The 18,115-nt window shown below is 43.4% G+C and overlaps 2 protein-coding genes across 4 annotated transcripts; one reads left to right on the forward strand and one right to left on the reverse strand.

Annotated features, from left to right (window-relative positions):
* Positions 1–231: 231 nt before the first annotated feature.
* On the forward strand, positions 232–14,946 carry brd10 (bromodomain containing 10). 3 transcript variants are annotated; one of them, XM_013276719.3, is made up of 10 exons: positions 232–805; positions 1,293–2,027; positions 2,367–2,567; positions 2,685–4,309; positions 4,400–4,461; positions 4,584–4,673; positions 4,781–4,896; positions 8,424–8,629; positions 8,837–10,864; positions 12,243–14,946. In XM_013276719.3, the coding sequence occupies exons 2-10, from the start codon at positions 1,336–1,338 to the stop codon at positions 14,231–14,233; spliced, it is 7,011 nt and encodes a 2,336-aa protein (XP_013132173.1). In that variant the 5' UTR covers positions 232–805; positions 1,293–1,335; the 3' UTR covers positions 14,234–14,946. The 3 variants fall into 3 exon arrangements, with proteins under 3 accessions (XP_013132173.1, XP_005470385.1, XP_019216627.1); XM_005470328.4 differs by having other exon boundaries at positions 233–805; positions 1,325–2,027; XM_019361082.2 differs by lacking the exon at positions 232–805 and adding an exon at positions 835–1,051 and having other exon boundaries at positions 1,325–2,027.
* On the reverse strand, positions 14,661–17,265 carry mlana (melan-A). The gene is made up of 5 exons (XM_003453865.5): positions 17,143–17,265; positions 16,277–16,369; positions 16,048–16,144; positions 15,757–15,864; positions 14,661–15,279 (listed from the first exon to the last, which is right to left on the reverse strand). The coding sequence occupies exons 2-5, from the start codon at positions 16,363–16,365 to the stop codon at positions 15,211–15,213; spliced, it is 363 nt and encodes a 120-aa protein (XP_003453913.1). The 5' UTR covers positions 16,366–16,369; positions 17,143–17,265; the 3' UTR covers positions 14,661–15,210.
* Positions 17,266–18,115: the final 850 nt, after the last annotated feature.

Raw genomic sequence — 18,115 nt, forward strand, 5'->3', positions numbered from 1 at the left:
CACCTAACTTATTTAAAGGCGCTTAAGCCCTAAGGTGTAAATGAACTTCAAACAGTGTCATTCCATGCACTGTGGCTTTATCAGTTGGTGGATTTTTACGCTTGTATTAATTTGTTTAATGATAACTGTCTCAGCGCGTTCGCGTTTTCCATGATGATAAGAGACATAATTATAAAAAGCTCAATGATACAGCATCGAGTGTATGTAATGTATGTGTGTGCCGACCTTTGCCCCCTTATAAGAAATAAACAAAACAAAACAACGGTTCGGCGTGACACGGAACATGCTAGCTGCGTCAAGCTGCGCACATTTGCATCGAGGGCACGCAGGGTGGAAGTGAACTGGACGCTTCAGTAGTCTTCAAGCAACCCAGAGGAGTCAGTTTATAGCTTTTTTTTTAAGTGCTCAGCGTTCATAGTATACCTGCCACACGGTGTATATTTGTCTCTGAAGTGAATGTGTACATTTTTACCCGCCATAAAGTAGCTGTCAAGTTGAAAACCTCGCTGGTTAGCTGGGTAGCTAGTGACAATGAACTGTTGTGCTTTTTGAAACAATCGGCTAGCCCACTGTTAGCCGTCCAGTTGTCACTGACATCATTCCGTGCGATGGCGACATGATACGCCCGCTGAACTTTTTTATCTGGACATGTAACCGCTGCAGCATTTTCAGTATGGAGAGCAAACGCAGCAATTGCAGGCCCTAGGCTGGAAACAATACCAAAGCTAGCAGAGCTAGCAAGCCTTCGTGGCTGCTAAGCTTGCCCTGCCTGGTACGTCTGAGGAGCCGAGCTGAAAACGGCGAGGTATGTCGTTGAACCAACCAAATTCTGTCTGTGGTCACTTTGTTTTGTTGTTATTTTGCACGTGGTCAGGATGCGAGGCGCGATAAGGGGGTGCCCTTTAGAATTTGTTGAAGAACAGGCAGAGCAAACTTTTGTTTGCTTACTGTTATTCTCACTTGGTTTTGCGCTAGCGTGCGAACAGCTAACTTCGAGTTAGCTAGACACTGATGCAGGGAAAGTTTTGAAAGATGGGACATTTAGGGTAAGGTAAGTCAACCCGCTAATTCTACGAGGTAAACACCCCCGCGTTTTATCATGTGTCTCTGATAATGTGTTCACCGTTCATGACATCGCTTAAAATGAAAGCAAACTTAGCTCAGCGATGTTGGGCATCAAATTAATTTACAGTTTTCCCATTTTGCGTTTTTTTGAGGGGGCTGTATAAATGCATTGTCTATTTGACCAAGTCTAGTTTTTCATCACTAAGTGTTATTTGTAAAATGAAAAGTCGCCATAGGTGACACCTGTCACCCTCTTCAGGCGTCCGTGCTATGGATCAGGGGGACATGACCGAGCAAATCACAGCAGATGTGACTGACCGAGACTCCGCACTCCAGCAGCTCGCCTCTGACATCATCATGTCTTCACAAAGTCAAAAATGGGTGCGCAGCAACGCTGAAGACACCGGCTTGGGTATAACAGAGGAAGGGCTCAGTAATGGCACCTGTGACATTGATACAGTAGTGGCGTTATGCTGCCCTGGCGACACTGGAGATCTCACTGCAGAGGGTGACCACCTGGCTCTGAGCAATGATGGTATGTCAGAGTTTTCCAACAGTGACCTCTCACTGCCTGAGGTGTGCATTTCCACCAACAGCAATACTTTCGAGGAGGACATGAACTATGAGGTCCAGCAAGCTTATAGGATATTTAATGGCTTTCTTTTGGATAAGCACAAAGGGATCACCACCCCATTCCTCTATCCCATTGGCCACCAGGAGGCCCAGCATGGTATCGGAGGGGTCAAGGGTCGGGTGCAGTCACAGCTCAGGCAGTCGATGTGCTTGCGGAGGATGGAGGAGAAGTTTGTCAGCCAGGAATACGAGACCATAACAGAGTTTGTTGCCGACTTCAGACTGATGTTGGAGAACTGTTATCGCTACCATGGTGTGGACCACTGGATCTCCAAACAGGCACAAAAGCTGGAAATCATGCTGGAGCAGAAGCTGACGCTGCTGTCCAGGTAAAGATAATGAAACTACACCCTTTGGACATTTCTCTCCGCAGAAATATGTTAAAGTATTGTAAAGTTGCAATCACTTGTTTAACAAGTTTCCGGTCAATAACAAATATTAGTATTAATCTTTATAAAGTAATGTGAGAGGTAATTATGTCTCAACCATCCTAATTAGTGTTTATTTGCTTATTACAGTTATGACATTTTAAATAATTGTTTGTCTGTTTGATTGCATTAGTAGTGTTGATGTACTCTATGTTCATTTGGTTTTATAAAATAACTTCATTCATTTTGGTGTACCCGGCTTTTTGTTTTCCTTTTTTCTTTCTCCATTTGTCAAACTAGAACGCTGCGGGAGAAAACAACTTTGGCAGTTACTTCTAAAGGACGTTTTGGGGCAGAGGAGGAACGGGGCACGGGGGGCACCTCCACGCGGCGGCGATCCACACCTCGTAGCCTTGCTACGATCACTGTCGGTGGGCACGAGTCGATCATGGTGCAGACCCTGCGGCTAGAGGAGCAACAGAGGGCCAAGGAGGAGAAGAGGTGAGTGAATTGCTGAAAGAAAAGACTAAAAGTCTCTGTCACACGTTGACTTCTGTGATGATTTAGTGCACAAGTAAAGCAGAGTTTAAAACCACGACTATACCTTTGCATTTGCAGGCAACGTGAGCTTGAGAAGAAAGAGGCCGAAGAAATGTCAGCCAAGGAGGTGGAAGAGTGGGAGCAGAGCTTGCTTTCACTGGCTTTTCCCCACACTGTGGAGACCCTCTGGGAACTCCCTGCTATAGGACACTTTCTCTGCCTGGCTCAGACTGCCCTCAACCTCCCTGAGATCATATTTTTTGAGCTGGAACGTTGTTTGCTGATGCCCCGTTGCAGCCTGCTCCTCTCCAAAATCATGTCTTCCCTGCTCTCGCCTCCACAGAGGAGGGCCACACTGCACCGCCGGCCTACGTTGCCTTACAGGCGATGGGAGTCAGAGCTAAGGCAGCGTGTTTTAGGCTGGTATCGAGCCATTGGTGCCTCCCGTGATCAGCCAGGTCGCGCTGAACAGCTGGGACTTTGCCACCAGTTTTTTAGCACCCTAGGGGAGGCTAGCCCTTTAGAAGATAAACCCTTCCACTTGTTGCCCTTCTATCAGCGAGTATGGCTTCTTAAGGGGCTATGTGACCATGTCTATGAGACACAGAAGGATGTACAGGATGCTGTGCTCGCCCAGCCCATCCACGAATGTAGGGAGTCTATCTTGGGCTATGACAGCAAGGAGAATGCCTATATACATTTCCCACATTTCTGTGGCGCAGACCTGAGGATCTATCGCCAGAGCCCCAGCACACCCCCAGCATTCCCGTTTCCTTCAGTATGGGTGAAAAGAGTTGATTTTAAGCCAGGTACAGAGGATGAGTCAGATGGAATGCGGGATGAGGGCAATAAAAGTGATAGGGGGTGTTATGGAGTCTCCATGGAGACTGCAGAGACTGGCGATTTGGGAAAACGGAAAAGAGAGACATTTAGTGTTTTCAAAAAGGAAAACGAGAAAGAAGAAGAAGATCAAAAAAAGTTTAAGTTGTGGTCACTGGAGCAGATTTCTGAATCAGCGTCCTCTGATGGAGACTCATGTGAAGACTCTAAACTGGACTTAAAAATACACACAAACTCACTGCGCCACACACACAACAGCCCCAGTGAAGGAGGTAGTGTAAGAATTCATTTAAAGCAAGAGACTTTAGATGTGGAGCAACAAGCAAAGAGAATCACAATAAAACAGGAGCCGGGCTTCTCACTGGGTGCGGTTCGCACTATTAAAGCAGAAACACAAGAGCCTTGTCTGAATGTTGGGGAGCACAGCTACACAGGCAGGTCTCCCGCTCGATCTGTGAATCTGGCCTCTCCAACTAAACCCTTGGGAGTCAAAATGGAGGGAGGAAGTCCCACTCAGGGACACCAAAGATCACCGTGTTTTGAATGTTGTAAAAAGAAAACTAGCAGTGTTAAATCTGAGGAGCGTGGCTTCTGTTGTGGTCCATCAGAGCTGGTCACACAGCTGTCTTCTGAGAGCACTCAAAACTCGACTGAAGAGAGGGCGAATGACAAAATATGGACTAAAAAAAAAAAGCGGAAGAAAAAGCGAGGGAGGGAACAGCTGCTGAGGGTAAAAGGAGAGCACAAGCAGCTGCAGCATGTGGACAGGATGAGGCTGTCCCCAGCTGAGGCTGCCAAGTCCACACTGCGGAAAGTTGGCACAACAATCAAGAGAAAAGACAAGAAAAAGAAACATAAAACAGGTGAGGGGAAAAAGATTGGTAATGATGTCGTTTATGTGGTTTCCGTCAGTATTACATCAAAATCATTTGTGTATTAATTATTTCTGACAGGCAAAAAACCTGAATGCTCAAAGAAAATCAAAGAGGAACCTTCAGCTGAGCCCTCATTCAAGGTAGTCAGACCCACTGTATACTCTGATCTTGTTCCTTTGTTAGTCTGTTTTTTTCCTATTTTAATTTTAAACCCGATTTAGTCCTTGACAGTTTTCTGTGCTTTTTTTCCCCTCTTCTATAGTTGGTCTGCACCAGTCTCGAGGAATTACGCGAGCTGATCGGTAAGACTGAAGATGAGCTTGATGACCTGGAGAGCACTAAAAAGAGATTGGTAGGTCACAGTCATTTTTATTAAGCAGAGGGGAAGAAAAAGTTTGTTTCCTGACATTCAGTATTGCCCACTCACGTAGGTTTTCCTTTACACGTTTGAACTCACAGGGTCGGTGGTACTATAGGAGAGAAGCGGTGAAAGACCTCCATAGCACTCTAATCAGACTACTAAATGAGCTGTCACCCTGGGAACCCAAGCTTGTCAAAGCACACCAAAGGAACAGGTTTGACGTTTACACAATAATTGGATTTATTTTTCATTCATGATTATGCAAGCTCACTGGGCACTTTATTAGGTACAACAGTAGGTTTGACGCCCTTTTGTCTTCAGAGCTTCCTTAATTCTTCATCGCACAGCTTCAACAAGCCACAAGGTGCTATAAACATTCCTCAGAGATTTGGGGGGTTTTGACGTAATAGCATCACACAGTTGCTGCACACTTGTCGGTTGCACGTCCATGATGTGAATCTCCCTTTCCGCCACATCCCACAGGGTGCTCTGTTGGATTGAGATCTGGTGACTGTGGAGGCATTTGAGTACAGAGAACTCACTGTCATGTTCAGGAAACCAGTTTTAGATAATTTGAATTTTGTGGTTTGGTGTGTTGTCCTTCTGAAAGCAGCCGTCAGCCATCACCATCACTATGGTCATAGAAGGATGGTTTGCAACAATATTCAGGTGGGCTGTGGTGTTAAAATGATGCTCAACTGAAACTAAAGGGCTCAAAGTGTGTCAGGAAAATAATATACAAAATAATATATTTCGTAGCAGAAATGAAGAATTGTCAGATCAGACAATGTTTTTACAATCACCTATTGTCGATTTTGGTAGCCTGTATCATTTGTAGGCTCAGTTTCCTGTTCTTAGCTAGGGAGTGGTACCTACAGGGAGTGCAGAATTATTAGGCAAATGAGTATTTTGTCCACATCATCCTCTTCATGCATGTTGTCTTACTCCAAGCTGTATAGGCTCGAAAGCCCACTACCAATTAAGCATATTAGGTGATGTGCATCTCTGTAATGAGAAGGGGTGTGGTCTAATGACATCAACACCCTATATCAGGTGTGCATAATTATTAGGCAACTTCCTTTCCTTTGGCAAAATGGGTCAAAAGAAGGACTTGACAGGCTCAGAAAAGTCAAAAATAGTGAGATATCTTGCAGAGGGATGCAGCAGTCTTAAAATTGCAAAGCTTCTGAAGCGTGATCATCGAACAATCAAGCGTTTCATTCAAAATAGTCAACAGGGTCGCAAGAAGCGTGTGGAAAAACCAAGGCGCAAAATAACTGCCCAGGAACTGGGAAAAGTCAAGCGTGCAGCTGCCAAGATGCCACTTGCCACCAGTTTGGCCATATTTCAGAGCTGTAACATCACTGGAGTGCCCAAAAGCACAAGGTGTGCAATACTCAGAGACATGGCCAAGGTAAGAAAGGCTGAAAGACGACCACCACTGAACAAGACACACAAGCTGAAATGTCAAGACTGGGCCAAGAAATATCTCAAGACTGATTTTTCTAAGGTTTTATGGACTGATGAAATGAGAGTGAGTCTTGATGGGCCCGTGGCTGGATTGGTAAAGGGCAGAGAGCTCCAGTCCGACTCAGACGCCAGCAAGGTGGAGGTGGAGTACTGGTTTGGGCTGGTATCATCAAAGATGAGCTTGTGGGGCCTTTTCGGGTTGAGGATGGAGTCAAGCTCAACTCCCAGTCCTACTGCCAGTTTCTGGAAGACACCTTCTTCAAGCAGTGGTACAGGAAGAAGTCTGCATCCTTCAAGAAAAACATGATTTTCATGCAGGACAATGCTCCATCACACGCGTCCAAGTACTCCACAGCGTGGCTGGCAAGAAAGGGTATAAAAGAAGAAAAACTAATGACATGGCCTCCTTGTTCACCTGATCTGAACCCCATTGAGAACCTGTGGTCCATCATCAAATGTGAGATTTACAAGGAGGGAAAACAGTACACCTCTCTGAACAGTGTCTGGGAGGTTGTGGTTGCTGCTGCACGCAATGTTGATGGTGAACAGATCAAAACACTGACAGAATCCATGGATGGCAGGCTTTTGAGTGTCCTTGCAAAGAAAGGTGGCTATATTGGTCGCTGATTTGTTTTTGTTTTGTTTTTGAATGTCAGAAATGTATATTTGTGAATGTGGAGATGTTATATTGGTTTCACTGGTAAAAATAAATAATTGAAATGGGTATATATTTGTTTTTTGTTAAGTTGCCTAATAATTATGCACAGTAATAGTCACCTGCACACACAGATATCCCCCTAAAATAGCTAAAACTAAAAACTACTTCCAAAAACATTCAGCTTTGATATTAATGAGTTTTTTGGGTTCATTGAGAACATGGTTGTTGTTCAATAATAAAATTATTCCTCAAAAATACAACTTGCCTAATAATTCTGCACTCCCTGTAGTGTGGTTTTCTGCTGCTGTCACTCACCTGCTTTAAGGTTTGACCTGTTTGTGCAGTCAGATAGGGCTGTGCGATATAACCAAAATCTCAGATCCCGATATAAGACATTTCTCATCCCGATAACGATATATATCACAAAACAGGGCATTTTCTGTAAATTCTGTGAATCTCGGGCAACTCGACTTGCGTGAAGTGTTTTCAGGTGGGTGCCGTGTACCTGGAGTCGAGTGTTTTGACCCATGCATAAAACTATATATTTTTAGCTATAAGTTGTAACAGCCGCCATTGTCTTTGTGAGCATTTATTACATGGCGTAATGCAGAGAAAAGCCTGTTCTAACATTTGAGTCTAAGGTTTATTTTGAGCACCTGACGGCTCTTCTTCTCGTAGACGGCTTCTCATCAGTAAACTCTCTCCGTACTCTTTCACTAGATTCTTGCGTAGATGGTAGAAGAGGTTTGTCGTGTTTGAGTCTGAGGTGGGGACCGGTTTGTGGTATAATTTGAATAGTACAGTTTTATGGTCCGTGTCAGACTTTTCATAACCAAACCATGCCCATGCTACAGAGGTCCTTCTGTTTGGAGCTACCTGGTTCTGCCTCATCTTGACTGGCCATGCTGGTATTCTCTTTCTTTCCAAGCGATGAAAAAATATTGCCGTAAACAGTGTTTTTTTTGCGACACCATGACACAAACGATAGCGTATAATATGAAACGATGGATGTTTTAATTTCATCATCCGATATATTTCGTCATATCGTAAAACCCTACAGTCAGATATGATTTTTTTCATACTTTGGCTATAAGGCATGGCCATTTGAGTTATTGTTGCCTTTCTATCTTCTTGAAGTAATCTGGCTTGTTTTCTGATTTCTGGTATTAACAAGGCATTATTAATCAGAAGGCTGCTGCTCACTGGATATTTTCTCTTCTCTTTTTTTGTCCGTTCTTTGTAAGCCCTAGAGAGGGTTGTGCTGAAAAATCTTAACTTATTTGTCCTTATGCTGATGCTGCTTTTGAACTTCAACAGGTCATCTTGTCTGCGTGCCTAAATGCTTTGAGTTGCTGCCATGTGATATGCTTGTTAGTTATTTATGTTAACAAGCAGTTAAACTACTGTAATTAATAAATTGGCCAGTGAGTGGATATTCAGATATATTCAAATTTTTGTTGATGTTGTCCTCTGTTTAAGTTGTATTGCTTGGTGGTCATTTGGTGCTCATCTGTCCAGAACAAAGTATAATGAAGACAAATTTGTTTAAACGGCTCATTGTATTACAGCATCATTACTGAAGTCTTGATTTCTTCATTGTTTTTCTATGTCAGGCTACGTTTGAAGAAGGAATTTGATGATTTCAAGACACACCCAGAGTACAATAACTTTGTGCGCGAAGAGTCCAATTTATCGTCATCAGATGATGAAGACGAAGAAAGGGATTTGGGGAAGGAGGTTCCTTCACTGTCAGATCATTACGGGAGATCAGAAGAGGAAGACATGGAAAACAGAGTTCCCAGAGGTCTCTGGAGTGGAGGTGATTACGCTTTAATCTAACGTTGTTGTTTTGGTTACTGAAATGTAAGACTTTCCTCATTCTATAGGCAGTAGTGCAGTCAGATTACACTGTTCTTAGCTTATTTGACTGTACTAGATGAACGTCACTGTCTGTTGAACCTGTATAGGCAATAGTAAAGCTTATAAATCAATACATCTCTAATAGACTTTTCTATTTCGTTCTCAGCAAGCACTAGAGACATTAAGGTTGAGTCTGCTGGAGAAAACACGGTGACGTGTGTACCTCCAAACCACCTAAAACACCCTCAAGCCAGTGCAGAGAAAGGAATTGGTCTGCGGCAAAAAGATCAGACTGTAAGCAGCATAATTTCTTTTGCCGACGCCAGGTCACAGTCGAGATCTGACCTGAACCCAGCAAATCAATCCAGGGATTCAGCATGGGCAGAAAGGGTAACAGCCCATGTTTCAGCGCCTCCCAGATCCCCCATCCTTCACCCAACTATTGGACTACCTAAGGGCTACACGCCCATCCCCACCCTGCTGGCTAAGAGTGTGGGAAACAAAGTGACCTTAATGAATCGACCTTCTGATTGCCCAGGCGTTAACAGTGAAGATGAACAGAGCAAGAGGTCTTTGGTCTCCCTGCCTACAACTGCAGTAGCTAACACCAAATTTTCAAAAGCACAAAGTTCTCCATTCAGTTCCCAACAGAACAAGCAACAGATTCAGGTACGAGGACCACAGCAGACAAAAGCCCCTGAGCAGTCAGAAGTGGCCACTGTGGCAGCAGTTCTTCCTAAATCTCCACAAGGCAAACCAACACAGACTGCACTTAAAAATCCTGTCCAAGTGGTCTACAAGGTGCCTGAGGGACTAGGTCACTTTGTAAGGAAAGACAACAATAGCCCAATAAAGATTTCAGTTCAGCCCGTCCTGGGCCAAGACACTGGAGAAAAGACTGTCCAGCAAGTAGTGATTCTGCCTTCTAACCTTCTCGTTCATAAAACTGAAGCAAAGTCTTGCTCTTTAGATCAACAACAGACTAAAGGCTTTCAGGCAACAGTTTCCAAAGTGGCCAGCTCTTTTTGTATGTCTACCGATGTGCCTGGGTTCAGGATTCCTGAAAACAGAATTCCTGTTCAACAAGTGGCACCCCTAAAAGATGCCAGGACAGTGAAGACCCCTTCTCCTTCGGTTTCACCTCGTCTTCAACAAGGGACCCTAAACACAGCAGGGTCTAAAGAGGCACGGTTATGTAGTGTCCAAGCTAGTGCTTCACAAGATACCACACCAAACACAACCTCCATCACAGCAGTTTCAAATACAGTTTGTACTGCGACTGGGAAGCCTACTGACCCGAAACAGGAGCTGAAGACTGTGTGCATCCGTGACTCACAGTCAATCCTGGTAACAACTAGATGTGGCAACACAGGCATTGTCAAGGTCCAGACATCCTCAGACCAGAACGCACTTGGCTCTGTGCACACCAGTCCAGTCATCACTATCTCGCCTCAGTTTAAAGCCTTCCTTCTGTCCAAGGCCACACAGTCTACTTCTGCTCCCAGTCAGACTGTACCTTCTGTTGTCCAAGCAATGACAACAGCCCAACCCCAGAAGCAGGTTCATCCTGTGTTAAAAACCCCTTCCTCTCTCAAAAATACCATGCTCACTGCGACCACTGGTAGCATTCCTATAACATGCTCAAACAGTCAAACTACAGTCAGTGCTGTTGCTGTAAGTCAGGGCCTCAGTACCTCAACTGGTTCTACAGTTGCGACAAACATTTCTCAGCCAGTCCACACACCTGCTGCTGGTTCCCATTTTCAAGCTTCATTAGTGAAAAACAGTGTTGCCGTGCCACTACAAAGTGGCTCAGGGTTTTCCCAAGCAGCCACCAGCAAGACTGGTATGAAACGCACCACTACAGATGAAGGATCCCAAGTTACCAAATTCATCCTGGTTACTCCATCTTCGTCGTCCTCCTCAAATGTAGCTGCATCCAAAGGGACACCCTCCTCCCCAAAACCAGTTCCTAGTTCAAGACTCATGTTTGTCACTCAGCCCACATTGACATCATCAGCCACCATCATTGGAAGCCTTTCAGCACCGGCGATGGCAACGTGTGCAAGTGGACAGGGAGCGACCACTTCGTTATCAAGTCAGACTCTGAAGGTGGGATTAAGACCAGGAAAACCTGCCAGCGGTATCAGCTTGGAGCCATTGTCCAAGGGCAAAAACATCACCCTGCCCCAAGGTGAGGTTTTTTTGTTTGTTGTTTGTCTTGGGTTGGTTCGATTTTGAAAACTTTGTAAAGTTTATGTGTATAACATGTATCCCATAGTGGGTGAAATGTCACACTATCCAATGTTGGCATATAGGTAAATCGAGTTTAGCAGAGTAGCAGAGCAGGTGAAGCTTTTTAAGCAGTTGAGTTGATGATCTGCTCTGAGCCCCTTCTTGGTTGCAGTGGTGATAGACAAGTTAACTTGAGGTCAGGCAAGACTCAGCAAAGATTATAATATTTGCAGATGATGTTGTGATATGTAGTGAGAGTAGGGGGGTGGAAGAAAGCCTGGAGAGGGAGAGGTATGCACTGGAGAAAAGAGGAATGAAAGTCAGAGGTGTGAGAGACAGCACACTAAGCTAAGTAAAGAAGAAGAGAGCAGGGCTGGAGTGGATGGAGATGAGTGTCAGGGGGTGATTTGTGACAGAAGTATAGCAACAAGAGTGAAAAAGAAGGTGGTAGCGAAACCTGCTGTGATTTATGGTTTGAAGATGGTGGCAACAACAAACAAAGGAGGTTGAGCTGGAGGTGAACGAGCTGAAAAAGCTAAGATTTTCAGAATGGATAAAATGAAAAATAAGTATAAGTAAGCTTAGGGAGCAGTTTGGAAGAAAAAGACAAGGCTGAGATGGTTTGGACATGTGCAAAGGACGGATAGTGGATTTACTGGAGGAAGATGTTCAAGATAGAGTTGCCATGTGAAAAGGAGAAAAAAAGGAAGACCACGGAGAAGATTCATGGATGCAGTGAAGAAGGACATGGAGAGGGCTGATTTGAAAGAAGGGGAAGCAGATAACTCGCTGTGGCAACATTGAAAGGATGCAGGCAAAAGAGAAGATGGTTTGATAAATGTCTTACCCGTGATGTACATAGCGATTACAGTAATGTGTGCTGCACTTGTCTTCTCTAGAAAGCGTTATCTTGCACAACAACTGAGCACAACATGTCTTGGTCATGCTGCCTTCTTTGTGTGTGTGTGTGTGTGTGTGTGTGTGTGTGTGTGTGTGTGTGTGTGTGTGTGTGTGTGAGGGAGAGAGCATGGCTATATGATAATGTCATCTTCACATTTGGGTTGGCTGGAAAAAAAGACTGATGTGTTGGACTGATTATTATACTTAAGCAGCATGTGTATGAACATAAACAACATAAACATTTAACAATCTGCACAATACATTGTATTATATTATAATACATTATATTATTGTAGGGTCTTTACATTTTATTTCTTTTTGTAACTTTAAGTGTGATGAAAACACTACTTCACTGTAGTGCTTGATTTGCTGAAATCAAAGAAAAATTTTCCACCACAAATTTAATAAATATCTTTCTCATCTTTATGTTTCACCAGGGGTTCAAATCCAGTTACCAGGGAAAGCAGCTATTGGACAGACTACTCGTGCTCTGTCACAGTCTTCTTCCAGGTTCACACCAGGGTCTGTTTCAAATGAATGTGGTCCAACAACCTCCACCACTACCACTGGACTGCTCCCAGCAACAAGTTTAAATGCCATCACTAGTTGTTCTTCCCAGCTTGTCTCTCATGGATCTGTCAGCACCAGCTCTCACCTCCAGGGACTCTCGGCATCCTCCTTGATGTCACAAACAGGCTGTTATACATCCATAAACACTGCTGCTGCTCAGCCAAAGGGACACATGATAAAGAATGATGTTAATATCCCGGGAAGTGTAGTGTCCGTCACCACTCCTGTTCAGACAGCTACTACTGTGGAGAGTAGGCCAGACCGAACTTCCACACTCACTCTTGACTGTCAGAGGGGTATCGGTGAAGAAACCACTTCCTCCTCCTCCTTCTCTTCATCTCAGTTTGCTCGCAATAAAACCCAACTCCCTCTCTCCTCTACAGCAACCACCTGTACCCCATTCACCACCTCTGCAACCAGCACAATCCAGCAGAGGATAGTCATTAACACTTCTACGCCACTTGCTGCTGGCACACAAATTCTCCTCAACAATGCACGCTTTGTAGTCCCTCCCCAGGGTTTGGCTCCAGGCAGCCACGTCCTTATCATCTCTAGCCCTGCACAACAAGTGCCTCCTGCCAGTCCTACAAGCACTGGACCATCAGTACCTTCTCAAGGTGCAAGCCATGCCATGGTAGCCCCCCGGGTGCCAGTTTTACCCCAACCCCCAGCCAGACTGCCTGGTGTGCCAGCTGTAAGTTCTCCCTTTGTGGCAAGCACTCCTGCTGTTGTTCCACCGTTGCTGGCAACCACTCCTAATGTCTTGTCACTAAAACTAACAGGAACACCTGGCCTGGGCTCAAATTTGTTACCCAGTAAAACAAATGTAGTATCGGCACTTCCTAGGTTGCCAACTGCACACGTGGGTAACTTTGCGTTGCCTCCAGTAAGTACATCCACTCTGGTCTCCCCTACAGCAAGGTTAGACAGTGTACCAACTGTACCAGTGGTAACAAGTGCCCCTTGTCTTGGATCAGCACAGGGCACGGTCAGACTAGCTGCCGCTACACAAGCAAAATGTTTATCAACCATTTCACCTGTAGTGGCACCCCCCTTGGCCAGATTGTCGGGACCTCTGTCATTGCCTGTAGTACCCAGGCCATCACCTGTTACCCTACCCAGCCCTGTTATACCAGTTCCTGCACCCCTCTCTTCAGCGGTAGCACCCGTAATAGCAGACACACCAGCTTTGCATGGTTCTCTTCCTGCCCAGCATGTGATTGCAGTGACAACACTGGACCTAGGCATACAGCCTCAGCAGACAGCTGTCCGATTCGCAGCACCGACCACCGCTCAACCGCAGGTTTTAATGCATTCAGGGTTGAGCAGCACATCAATCAAAAAACAGACCCCACTCGTGCAAACGGTGCCTGCTGGCACACGGACACAGGTTTTGCCAACTGTGGCTGTCCCACCAATCATCAGTGGAGTCTCTAGGATGCAGACACTGCCCATTGCTACTGTTCCCCCCATCGGAAGCACTGTCAACACATTTGAAACGGCACCCGTGGAGACCGCATCTTCATCCAGCACAACTGTAATAATCACTCCAGGTCAAACAATGCCATCGATTAAAACGAACACCACCATCTATCCACCTGTTGTACTGACCAATCAAACACTTGGAAAACACTCTGTGCAGCCCTCAGCCCTGGGTCTGCATACAAGTGTAACTTCCAAGATGCTTATTAGTCCTGATGGGGCTGTTTTGAGCACTGTTCAGCGGCCGGTCAGTTCAGCAGAGCTGACTGCCCCTCCTGAACCTCGGGATGCACTGGTGATTTGTACCAACAGTTCCACTGGAGCACTACAAACACATGATTCCTCTTTACAGCCTTCAACGGCAGACACAAAGTGAAACCAGTTAAAGTGGAGTGTGAGGGCTCAGACACCACTTTTCAGCTGCTTAGTTTTAGCAGGGTTCATATCTTTTTGCTTGTTTTAATCCTGGTTAAAGAACTACTTTTTCAGCTTTAGTTTGACTCCTAACTTAAAGTTATGCTACATTAGGTTTTATCCTATGGTTAAATTGTCTTACATGTAAACCTGCTCAGTCAGACATGGTGAAAAATGTATACTGTGAAGAGTTTCTGGAGGGGGACACTACTAAGGTTGCCCTGATTTCAAATGTGTAGACTGTTGCCTTGAGTAATTACAAGTCTTATTACCAATCAATACAACAGGACGGTAGATGAAATAGATTTCAAGTTGAGCTTTAGCAGTTTAGCATTTCAGTCCCAGTATTGTTTACGATTTATCATTACAACTTGCTCTACTTTTGTCTGTCAGTTTGAAAAGAAAAGAAAGAAAAATCCATCAGCATCCAGTCTGTCATGTCCTTTTTTTTTTTTTTAACTAGTTACTGTTTGAAAGCTGCATTTTACTTTTTAGAAATAAACTACTAGATAAATTTGTACTACATATTTGAGCCCATATAAATGTTTTAAAGTCACATTTATTTATTTTTACCATATAGATTTTTCCAAAAAAAAAAAAAAATTTACTAGGTACATTTTCATGGAACAATTCTGGACGATACTGCATGGAAATAAACAATGCAACTGTCCCAAACAAGCGTGTCTGCTTTCTTATCCTCAGAAATGTGCAATAATAGTGTGTTACTGTTTATTGAAATAAGCTATAGTATTTAAGCTTTGTTCATTCGTGTAGTTTTTAAATTTTACAAAGTGAGAGATACAGTAGTTTCACCTATATTTAGCTACAATGCGCTATATTGCTAGGGACATAAGATTATATATTTTCAAACAGCAAGGTGAACTTGGAGTTCCTCCTTCATTGTCTTCCTTTGACTCTTCCATCTTCAGCCACAGTGCTTCAGGGGGAATAGGGAGGTGGCAATGGCCCCGAGGAAATCTTCTCATAGGCTGGGGGTGCATTAGGAACCTGGAGAGAAGTGGAACAGCAACAAAAATGAAAGCTACAGTTCAGTTATATGTGAATAGTATGTTTATGCAGCATTGAAAAGTGAAGCCAAAGTTTATTTCCCTAGGGGCGTGTCATTACAACAAATGCGAAATGTCAATTTTTCGCACACGGGATTCTGCATGCTATTTGAAAGACTGCTGCTCTGATCCTCTTTTCACTTTTCCACCATACACACATCTCCCCTGGGAATTAAACATTTTTATACCTCCCTCCAGTCTGGTGACATAATCCCTGCTTCAGGCATCCACTGCTTTGGCTTTCACGTGCTCTACATCATTTTTCAGAGCTCTGAGGCTCTGTGTGGAATATCAGGTTGCACAAAATTTGAATGAAATACCTACTGATTGGTGACTGGGAAGGGAAGGGGAGGGGAGGGGGGGGGGGCATTACTATGGCCTGTATATGTGGCTATTATTCCTGAAGTAATTGTCTCACCACAGATCGGAAGCTGCCAAAATCAGTAAGAGCCATCTTGTTATCTGCTGGAGATCCTGCCTCCGAGTACTGGCTTCCTGTATAACCTGATGATCCAGATCTGGGGCTCTGCAAGTTACAGAAAGGTGTATGAGGGTTTGTGATGAAACAAAATAAGAACATAGTGATACAGGCTTGGAAAAGATGGGTACAAACTGAACACATGATGCACTCTGAAATAGGGTGAACTGAATTTTCCTTTTGAAACAAATCAGAATAACATAAATCACTTATAAAGTGTGATGGTCTCACTCTGATAAGTTTGTAGCCACTCCTTTTCTTGAAGTACCAGCAGCCCAGGATGAGAAGTGCTGCAAGGATGACAACCAGCAGAGCTATGCCCACTGCCCTGTGGTCCACAACACAATTCAAATTGAGAAAAACTTTACTTTCCACATGGGTTTTACAGTGTTCACAACAATACAAATTTGGGCACGGCAGTAGCTTAATAGCAATGATTTTAAGATATCAATAGACATACTCCTCAGCTCTGACGTTTCCTCGCCTGCTGCTGGCAAAATAAACGTTGAAGTCCCCACGAGGCATGCTGTGTGTACGATTACACAACATCAAGCTGAAAGTCAACAAGGGATCATTTTATAAGGAACAAATAGACAATACGCTCACGTGACTGACTATTTAAACCCATTGTAGCCTATATAGCCATATAACAATTGAAACTGGGCTATGATATTATCACAGAGGGCGGTCCATAAACTGCCAAACAAATAGTCTGGACACAATTAAATGCCATAAAGCTTAGCTGTGCACTGTGAAATCATTATTATCTACCCAGCATGCAAAGTTTTTAAGTGAAAATATTATATTGTACCTTATCTTGTTAAGGTAAAATTAAGTTCAGATAGTTCTCACTCTTTAATAGCCTGTAATGTAAAGCCATTATTTCTTGATACAATTATTAAAACTTTTAAAATAACACAAAATTGTAACTGTGTAGGGATTCTAAGATTTGGATCACTTGCTTTTTCCGCTCTGTGTCTCTGTCCAGTGTATACACCGGACTTGGCTGCATCTCTTCTGTCTATTGTCTCTGTCTTTGTGTTGAGTGATGCTATCTCACAGACTTTAAGTGCACATCAATACAAATCACATATATATTATGTAGATACAATGGAAATCGACCGCTACTAAGGTTGCCTTTGAGTATCCTACGTGTGTGCAGTGAAATGAACCTTATCAAGAGGAAGACCCTAATTAGCATTTCCTTAATTAACATTAATGTCATGTCAAATTGAGACTTTCATAAAAGCACAATGCTCCACATGCCTTTAACAGGCCTTCTTTTTTTAAGAAAAGTAAGACAAACGGAAAAACCAGCTACCTTACCAGGTTTGACAGAAAGGATTCAGAAAGCAGCTCTTCTGGTCGGCTTGCCTTCTCAGAAAGATTGGGTCCACGGAGCTCTGTGTTTCTTCACTCCTCAAATATCTTACCTCAGTGTGCTGGAGAGCAGAGAGGGGCAAAAACCCCTCATGACCGTCACGGGTTAGAGACTCATGGTTAAACCCATTGAAGCAGAGTAATTACCATGAAACCCTACGGCCCTGAAGGCAACATTATTATCCACTCGTGAAACTACAGGCGTCAGCTGCTGGTCTTTCATATGACTGTGTGTGTGTGTGTTTGTGTGTGTATACCAACTTTATTATTATTGATAAAAATCCTAATGAAATGATATAGATCTAAGGAAAGGAATACAAAAATTCAATACAATACCAACCCAAGTATCTCAATGATATTATGCCTTTATCATAAAATATAAAATACCTTCAAATTACCACAATGTAATATAAGAATTTCATAAATACTATAAACCTAAGCAGTTATTTGAGTCATAAAGTCTAACAAACAAACAAACAACAAAAAGAAGCATTTCTGATCCCAGTATCACTGTTTTAGATTTGTGAAGAGGATTTGCCTGGATTATCTCAGCTCCTAAACAAAACAAAACTTACAGTTTTTTTACTAGTTCTGCTCACGTAATTTTCCAGACTTTCTTGTGATTTTCAAAGTACTCTTAAAGAATAGTTCTCCAGTTTTCTGAAGGTTTTTTTTGACTCATTTTTAGTTTAGTCCTTGTACCTAACAATTTAAATAGGAATGTTTTTTCTTCTTTAACCTACAAATCATCAAGTGTAAAAAAAAGGCACCTAAGTCAATGAACCAATTTTGTGTTGACATATTACAGACAACCAATTTTAAATTGTACCTTTTTGTACACTTTTTTACTTGCAGCCTGTCACAAAAGCACATAACTTGTTCTCATTTCTGAAAAAATGAATCTAAAAAAACCCCAAAC

This window comes from Oreochromis niloticus, linkage group LG7 (genome assembly GCF_001858045.2).
Source record: "Oreochromis niloticus isolate F11D_XX linkage group LG7, O_niloticus_UMD_NMBU, whole genome shotgun sequence".
NCBI classification, from domain to species: Eukaryota; Metazoa; Chordata; class Actinopteri; order Cichliformes; family Cichlidae; genus Oreochromis; species Oreochromis niloticus.